This window comes from Gymnoscopelus microlampas (assembly GCF_963454915.1).
Source record: "Gymnoscopelus microlampas genome assembly, chromosome: 18".
Classification (NCBI taxonomy): Eukaryota; Metazoa; Chordata; class Actinopteri; order Myctophiformes; family Myctophidae; genus Gymnoscopelus; species Gymnoscopelus microlampas.
The window spans coordinates 32,326,088-32,335,768 of NC_139955.1; the positions used below are offsets into that span (position 1 = coordinate 32,326,088).

Consider the following 9,681-nt stretch of genomic DNA (forward strand, 5'->3'; position numbering starts at 1 on the left):
TAACCCCTATCTTTTGGCCCACTCCCAGCAGATTGACAACACCACGACTTCTCTCAGGTTCCCAGCATTTATTGCCAACTCTGTTGGACAACAACACAAAGTGTGGTTGGTGGTGTGATTATCAAGATGCAGCTCTTGCCCCAAAACAGTAAAAGCAGCAGCATAAGGGGGCTTATAATTACAACATTCACAGTGTGATCGTATAGTATACTTTTTAACAACATGAATTAGCAGTGAAACCATTTTTTAAAAATTCTATGCAAAAGACTCTTAATAAAGTCAAACATTGGTGAACTAATTTCCCTTGACAAAACGTACATGTTAGACAACAACACAAAGTGTGGTTGGTGGTGTGATTAACAAGTTCACAGCTCTTGCCCCTATTGCCATTTTCAAATAACCGATGTCATCATAGGTTTACTTTAAAGTGCTCTTGGCCTAGGTTGCTTCATTTGGGCTTGTTTTCATAAACCAGGTTGCTTATTTCTCTCGCATAGAACCTGGCAACCGTGACACAGACCGGTAGGACTAGGCTGCAGCAGCACGGTGGAGGAGGGGGCATAACATTGTTGTCGTTTCTCCCTGGCTGACTGGCTGTGTGTGTGTTTTGTTTCAAGCTTTCGTTTCTGCCCAGGAAGGAGGAGAAATGGCCGGGATTAAAGGTAACCGAACTACACTCCACAACAACATGATGACCAGTAGCTAGAACATTTTCAACACTGTCGATTTGAGTGACGTTATATTTGCTTTGCTGCTAGCCACACCATGGACTACCACAACCATGTAGGGAACCCGTTAGCCACAAGGCCAGTAGTTAGTTACACAACCCGACTGGCCCGGATGGCATCTACTTATGTTGACACCATGGATAAACCAGCTATATATCGGCCAGCTTGGTTCAGGCCAACCAGGTGACTGTTGTGTTGCTTTACTGCAGAACAGACGAGACGTCTGTCTCTGTGTGTGACTGCATTAGCTCTAAAAGCTAACTGTTGTATCCAGGCAAGTGGCAGGCAGTGGCACTGATGTGGCATCCTCAAGATATGGCCCGTCAAGATGCACTAGTTTAGTTGTAAAGCTATCCAGGAATCCATCCCTAGTACAGTGGTTCTCAACCTTTTCAGGCCATGACCCCCCCCCCCCCCCCCCCCCCCCCACACACACACCACACACACCACACACACACACACACACACACACACACACACACACACACACACACACACACACACACACACACACACACACACACACACACACACACACTTTCACACAAAAAATGATCATATTTGAACTGGGGACCCCCCAACCCCGACAAGCACATGGAATGTAGGAGTTGAGGCATTCCATTTTCGGTTCCACAGATAAAAATTGTGAAAATAGCAGATGTACAAGACAAGTGTGAGCTTATATTTTAGCTGTTTTCACAATTTTTGCCTCTTTAATCTTTCTTACATTATTTGACAAATTGGGCAATGTTCGACCAGTTTTTATAGTGTAGTTCGTTGATTACTTTTGACGCAATGGTCTTTTTCCTTTCTTTCTTTTTTTAGGTATTAAAAAGGTCTTAAACGTCCTTAAATTGTCACTTCACTGTTATCTGGGGACCCTTCAAAATCATTTGGGGACCCCCCTGGGGATCCCGACCCACAGGTTGAGAACCACTGCCCTAGTATACACTCCTACAGGGCTTCACATAATCCCAACGTGATCTGGTTTGCTGTGCTTTAGCTGTTACTTGACTTACTTGTTAAACCAGCTGATTCATCACATGATGTTACATCCTTTCTCATACTTAGCCAGACGCCCCCTTAACATCAGATTATGTTTTTTTCAAGGGGCACACACATTTTGATCGTTTATTTATGTCCACATAAAGGAGAAACATACAGGGACATTATAGGTGCAAGTGCAGTAAGGTTACGTTCACTCACACATACACACAGTATTTTTCTATATCTCTCATTGATCACATTTTACACATACTGTAGGTTCACAAAGAAATCATTGTCACACTATCAATGCTAATCGTACCACCCTTGTGTCCCTGTTCAGCTCTGATCAGCCTGTCTTTTGGAGGTGCTGTTGGTCTCATGTTCCTCATGTTGGGATGTGCTCTCCCTGTATACGAGTAAGTGTTGGGATCGTCATATGCTGCTACTTCCCTAGCCGCAAGCAACTCTTCGATTCTGTAATGCTATCTGGCATCTAGAGTTGCAATACCAACCCTTGACAGCCCATTCATCCAAACAGAAAAGTCAGATCTGATTGTATTAAACGACTTTAAACTCACCAACATTGCAGCTGTACAGAAAGCTTGGATCATCTTGGATAATCTTTCTAAAAGTGTTGGAGTTTGGAACCCTTGGAAATCATTCAACGGTCCTGCGTACCACCTGTTTCGAAATTGCACATAAGGAGCTGCAGGAGGCAGCAGGACGTTTCGTTATTGAAAAAACGAGCACTTCCAAACTCCAACACATTATTAGCTCATAACATGTCTATGGTGGATTTTTATGAAACAAAAAATGTACAGAAACAAAGAGGATAAAACAAGCTTTCCGTACAGCTGCATTTAACATTGTTTAATACTATCAGATCAGACTTTTCTGTTTGGATGACTGAGCTGTCAAGGGTTGGTATTGCAACTCTAGACGCCAGATATTAAAAATAGCATCTAAGAGTTGCTTGCGGCTACTACTGCCCCATGGAGGGTGAAGTCGATTTCAGAGATCTGGACACGTTACTGTCTCTTTATAATTTCCATTAACACAGCGATATCATGGAATGCAGGTTGCTAGTAATATGTACACTCTTCTTTCTGTATCTCCTGACCTGCATTGACCCCACATTGAGCCGCAGGCCACTTCATAACAGCAATGCAGAGCTGGAATGAAGTGGATAAAAAATTAGATTTGAGTTAGTTGTGTGAGTTTAAATAATCACAGAGGGCAATTGGTTACAGGCCTTCTAATGGCTATGAAGTTACTTAAGCAGGGATTGAGCCCATGACCATTGAATGTTTGTTATTTGCTTGTTATTGTAATGAATGGTGGTCTCTGTCTCTGCAGCACATACTGGCCCCTGTTCCTTCTCTTCTTCTACATCCTCTCTCCAATCCCTTACTGCATTTCCCGGAGAGTGGTTGACGACACAGACTCGGCCAGTAATGCCTGCAAAGAGCTGGCCATATTCCTCACAACGGGGATCGTGATCTCAGCCTTTGGCCTGCCCATCATTTTCGCTAGAGCCAGTGTAGTAAGTGATCTTCTTATCACGCTTTAGGGCGGTACTGTAAAACAGTGGCTTACAAATAATTCTTAGGTAACATTTAGCATTGAGTGTAACTTCATCAATCTGCAATGCAGGGAATTGGACAACGAGAAAAATGGAATATGTGCTATTTTACCAAGAATGTTCGAAAATGTATTTGTTAAAGTTTGTTTACCTTCTGGAAAAGTGTCTTGTAGAGCAAATAGCTGTACTCACAAAAATGTACAAGCATTTGACTGGTGACCAGTGTCACACTGCTGTGTAATGAACTGTAGTGGGGCATGTTGAAAATGTTGCTGAAGATTTTGGCCTAAATATGCACTGCCAAGCGGCAGAATGTGGGAGCATTGTTGACATGAATTATTAATGTCTGATTTGCAGATTGCCTGGGGGGCGTGTGCGCTTGTGCTAACGGGTAACATGGTCATCTTTGCGACCATCCTGGGGTTCTTCCTCGTCTTCGGATCCAATGACGACTTCAGTTGGCAGCAGTGGTAAACGACACAGGGAGTGGGCGGGGACCTTAGTCTGAACTGTTTTTATTATTAGCGTTAATATTATTATTGTTACTACTGCAGCTCTTGTTATTTATATGACCACCCATCCATAGATACACAAATCCAGTGCAATACGTTTTTCTTTTTCTTTTTTAAACTGTAATGCATTTGTTAAACTGACACAAATTGTATGGGAAATGTTGACTTTCAAGTTTCTTTTTTTATGAAGTTATTTATTTTTCTGCTTTGCTGTTGCTGTCATTTGGAGTGTAGTGAGCTGACAAATGCAGATTGCAGTTGCTCTTGTTTTCTGTGCAAGGCTATAACGAAAAACTAGAAAAATAAAAACTAGGGCTGTCAAAATTAACGCTTTAACACATGCAATTACTTTGAAATGTTTAATGCGTTAATGAAACATAAATAATGCAATTCACGCTATTGACGTGTCTTCATTTAAAGTGTACCACCAGAAGTGTTATTTGTATTAGCGGTGTGACTTGACATTGGCCGCTGCTCAGGAAGTGAGACAAGACGACCCGGGGACGGTTTAGTATTTTTCAAAATTCAGATTTTGTTCACCGTTCAACTAGGTGAAGAGAGCTTCACACATCACCTTCTGTGTTGTCTCACAGTTTATTTAAGATCTACTGTGTTTATTTTAGTTCGAAACACACATTTGACTGTCAGACACATTTCACAGACACATTTCCATGTGTGGATCAGATTAGAGTTGAATCTTTTTCTTCTCTAAACTTGTCTTTAACTAAAATCTGCTTCATTTTAACGGCCATTTATAAATTATATTTATGCCATTAAACAATAGCATTTCATTTTATATACCTCTTTTGTGTGGATTCCTCATTCATTTGGTGTTATGTTTGATTCCAAATTGAAATATCCTCGTTTTAAATGCGATTGAAAAAATGCAATTAGCCAGTGCAGTTTGTGCAATTCATTCGTTTTTTGTTTTGATCGTTTGACAGCCCTAATGACTATCCAGTTGAATGTCAGCAAGGATCTGTATTGACCAAAAGGACAGGGCAACAGCTGTCTGATGTCTGTTTTTCTTTTTAGTGGATGTTCTGTTAATAAGGTATTTCTATGTTATGAGTAGAGGCAGGTGTGCTTATCTAGTCCGGGTGCCGGGGTTGAGTGTGAATCAGCAGAATTCTTTGTTTTCTCTCAAGTTTTACTTTTTGGCATTTCTGCTTTAGTTTGATTGAGATGTTGTGTTAACAGAAAGACAGGAAAGGTGGGAGAGTGAGTGGGATGACATGCAGGAAAGAGCCTCTGGTTGGAATCGAACCCTTGGCAGCTGTGGGAAATAGGAGAGCCTTATTTATGTGGTATGCATGTGCCAGATGAGCCACTGCACGCAAATCAGAAGAAATTTGACAACACTCACTGTGTTATCTGCCTTTCCACCACTAGCTGACACAAACTCAAGATGTTTCTATTCAGCATGGGCCTTTGTAACAGCTAAACTTGAATGGAAATGACAGTGTAATATAGTGATCAACTTTCATCCCAACTAAGAAGTGGTGTGGCTCGGCACCATGTGTTGTTGTTCAGTATGTAAAGGAATGATGTTATTATTGTTCGACCGTGTACTTTCAACCCCAGGACTGATCCATGGAATGGTGTTTCTTAGTGCAGGAATGTGATCCCTTATTTTCCAGGATTTCTGTGGTGTAACATAGTCTCCAATCATTTCTAATGTGACATTGCAGTTTTCCTTCCTTGTTTTGTGTTCCTCATCACGTGCTTCTTACGAGATGATCATTGTTCTTAAATGGAGAGATGATGTCTAGAACCATAAGGACAACAGAGTATTAACCCATGAAAACTAACTTCTTATGGCACATCGGATATCCTCATTACATTTAGAGAGAAGGTTTTGTAATTTTAATTTTTTTTATTTTTTTTATTTTAAGGGATACATTTTCACTCAGTGAGATCAAATTAAAATGACTCTGCATTTCTCAGATGCTGATTTGATACATCCTGCTCGACTAGGAAAGGTTAGAAAATGTAAAACAAAAAAAAAGAGGCTTAGCCAAGTTATGACCTGGAATACCTATGGCACATGAGTATAAAAAATATATATACTTGTTTGTTCCTGTAATCAAAGCAGTCCTTCAATTTCATTATGTTCAAACAGCCATGGCCTAAACGTTGAAAATCTGAATCCAGTTCTGTGAAAGCACATAGATCCACATTTGTCACACCACCTTCCCCCATAAACGACTATTGCTTTCTTATGATTAGAGAAATCTGTGCACTCGTATGTGATATGTTGTAGCTATAGGCCTGTCGGGGTCAGTTGTTCGTCAGGTGTGGCTTTCCAGTTAGTGATTAAGCATTTGTTGCTCGCTGTGTATCCCTGCCCTGGTCGTTTGAATGGATGGTCTGGGTTTTAAAGGATTGTTTCTTTTTTTCCTTCCACAGATGGTACAGTTCTCTTTGTGAATAAGTGGTCTCTGGAAGAAGTAAAACTAAATCCTGTCTCCAAATAAAGAGTTGGAGTCCAAAGTGTTATATATATTGTAAGTAAGCGGTTTGGAAAGACTCAGAGAATTCTGTTATAGTGTTTTTATCAGACACAAAAAAGGAAAAGTTATAATTGGTTTGAATTTTTTTGCTATTGTATGAAACTTTTTGTAAGATAAGATGCGTCGTATGTTTCCAATGGAGGTTATCTCAATTTGGAACCAAACTCACCCAAAGTTCTCTACAGCAGCAATTCAAAGCTCTGGGGAATTGATTTTTTTTCATTTCCATGCTGGTTAGATTCATGAACGAGCTGAAACTTTCCTTCTCGTTTTCCAGAGATCACAGACTCGATGTAGATTGTAATTGACAGCACCACACTGACAACATATATTACCATATTTAACCAGCTTAAATACAAACAGTTGACCTGTGTATTTCTTGTATAATGTAACAACAGTTTGAACAGGAGCTAACTGACCCATTTGTAGTGGGCTATAGGCATATCTATTATGATCATTGAGGGGTGTATTACAAAAACGGACTCTGAAGTCCTATCTTATCTGTTTTGTACCCAAAGTAATTTGAGTTAGCATCTGATTTAGGAAAACAGCCTTTACATAACAGTTCCTAAGTCAAACTTCCTATAATAACTCTAGTTGAGATTTGCTTCTGTAATAGTATCTTAGACCTGTCCTATCTTAATTTAGGATTTAAGATGTGATGTTTCTGTAATATGCCCCCTGAAATGTAAATGAACAGCTTTTAATATGTATATCAAGTCAGTGATGTTTGGCTCTTGAAGTTAACCTGAAAGTGTCGCAAAATCTGGGTAATGTATATGTGGAATGGGTTTGTCATTGTTTTGTTTTTTGAGAAACCTTTTATGTTATTTCACAGATCTGAAAATAATATTTTATTTATTCATTTTTGTTCGGATGCTTTGATGTAGATGTCCAAGGCCATTTTCTATCTTCAACTTGTGTTTTAAAGAGGCAGAAGTCAGCATGGTGGTTTTCTTCTTTTTTCTTTTTTAAAATAAATGCCATTTTTGAACATCCTCTCTTTTTTGCATTGTTTAAATTGCAACTCATTAACAACATCCAGACTCAACTCAACAAAAGTCTACAGTATGTTATGAGTTGCAAATATCCTAATGAACTCGCTAATACACCTTTTTTATTTGAGCTAAAAAGCATTATTTTACACTTTGGGCTATTCAAAAATATCAGATATACAAGCTCATAGCGCGGCACCGAGTGCCGCGCTACGAGCTTGTAGATCTGCTATTTTTGAAAAATCGTGAAAATGTGTGCAAATCTTTGAATATAATTACTTTTAAAGCAAACATTTGTCACTCAAATCTTTGCTTCTGGGGGTCCCTGGAACAAAATATTTTGATGGGGTCCGCGGCCAAATACATATAATTTTGGGGGTCCTTGACATGAAAAAGATTGAGCACCACTGATATAGAAACCTACGTTTTTCAGAATACTGTTGGGATTTAGGAGACACTAGACCATACCCGGTCGACGCATCCGTGGGGGGATATGCGCACATGATCTGGCAACCCGAGAGCCAGTTCGTCCCATAGCTGGGCAGCCCCGTAACCATGGCGACAGTGTTTTACACAAAAACGCTAATAAGAAGCTGAGATTTGATGACATCGAAAAACGGGCTTCACAGTTAAGTTCAGATGGTAATGGTCAATGGCTGTGTGCGAAATCAGAGCAATTGCTCCAGCCAGTGAGGAGAACCGGGTAGCTTCACCTACTCACTCACTCACTCACTCACCACTACAGACAGAGGTTACTAGAATTATAGTAGGAAGTAGGATGTAGAATCGGCTTCAGGTCTCAATGGGTTAAGCCATATACCTGTATATGTACGACAAATAGCAATCACAAGTCACACATGAGCTTGTAGATGACCTATTTTTGTTAAAACTTTGAAAATAATCATAATGGGGAAGCTACAGTAGGGCTAGAATGGTTAATAATCAAGACAACAGTACCAGTATCATCATCAGCGTTAGAATTAGTTATGTAGGCGCTCGGGTGGGTAAAGTCCCTGCCCACCACCAAAGAGGTTGTCGGTTCGAATCCACCTTGGTGCAACCGGCTTTGCACAATTGGCCCGTGTTCGGGGGAGGGAACCTGGGCGGGGAGGTTAATATTGGTCATTACATGTACTCCTACGGGCTGGTGGGGGCACCTGTCAGCAGGGAGTGTTGGCCGGGAGGAGTAAAACAAAGGCTCTACGTCCTCCCGGTGGGGGCTCCTCACTGGCAGGTGAGTCAGTACAATACAACAGCAGTGACGACACAAAAGTGTGTGTGGGGAGGAATCAATTGGCATAACGACTAAATTGGGGAGAAAAAGGGGTAAAAAATGATTGGCTACTCTAAATTGAAAAAAAAAAAGATTAGCACACATGCCACAGTCCAATCATTGTACAGGCCTAATTTAGAATGTTTTCCCCTCTTAATTCCCCTCTTAATCTTAAATGCCCAAAGTAGGGACGCAAAGGTTTAAGTGGTTAAAACACAATTTGACAAGTGTCTCTGTTATTATCAGCCAGGCTTCACAACACACAAGCCTGATGATATTATCTGCATGTCCTAGTTGACCTATTTGATCTTGGGTACCACTATGTCATGAAGATAACTGGTGCCTCTTGAGTTGGGAGGTATCGCTCGTATACAGTTAGAATATTCAGCAAGCTAGTATCTTTTTCTAAATGATGAAGCGACCTATGCATTGTATACTATACAGTTGAAAGGGACAGGTAATGGCAAGAAAGGTCACAATTTACCAATTGTATTTCAAGGTTATACCACTAATAAATCAGGACATTATGTAAATGCTTTTCTAACTACACACCTGACCTCATCCTTTACAGTTTAGAGACATTGTAGTTCTGTAGTTTATAAAATGCACCACTAGACGTCAGAGTCAGTCAACCACTAGCCTCGGAAACCCATGCCTTTTTTTTGGTTTCAACCACATGAACCCTATTGTCCCTATAATGTCCATGTCTTAATAGGCAAACATTCACTGAAAATAGGCGAACATAGATTTACAAGCTCATGACACATGAAAACGCAATGCGTTGCGAGCTTGTAGATCTGCTATTTTTGGCAAAGATATTTATTGCATATATTTATTGCTGAGGTAAAAAAGGAGGGGGACAAAAGATTCCTGAGGTATCCGGTGCACAATGCGAATGCTTAACATTTTACCCCCCAAATGTATGTATTTGCTTACATTAACCTGAGGTCTTGTCTCCCCCCACTGGTAAGAAACTGCATTAGCAAGCGAAAGCAGTCTCTCCTCTTACATTATAGACTGAACAGTTGTTTCAAATGTGTCTGTGCCTTTATACAAATGAATATGTAACTCTTGATAAATCTATATAAGAT

General features: G+C 40.3%; 1 protein-coding gene across 2 annotated transcripts; it reads left to right on the forward strand.

Moving 5' to 3' along the window:
• The first annotated feature begins 522 nt into the window (after positions 1–522).
• On the forward strand, positions 523–7,316 carry LOC311065341 (leptin receptor overlapping transcript-like 1). 2 transcript variants are annotated; one of them, XM_084085620.1, is made up of 5 exons: positions 523–662; positions 2,056–2,131; positions 3,072–3,258; positions 3,655–3,767; positions 6,219–7,316. In XM_084085620.1, coding segments are annotated over exons 1-5 (393 nt in total). In that variant the 5' UTR covers positions 523–646; the 3' UTR covers positions 6,220–7,316. The 2 variants fall into 2 exon arrangements, with proteins under 2 accessions (XP_083941746.1, XP_083941745.1); XM_084085619.1 differs by having other exon boundaries at positions 3,655–7,316.
• Positions 7,317–9,681: the final 2,365 nt, after the last annotated feature.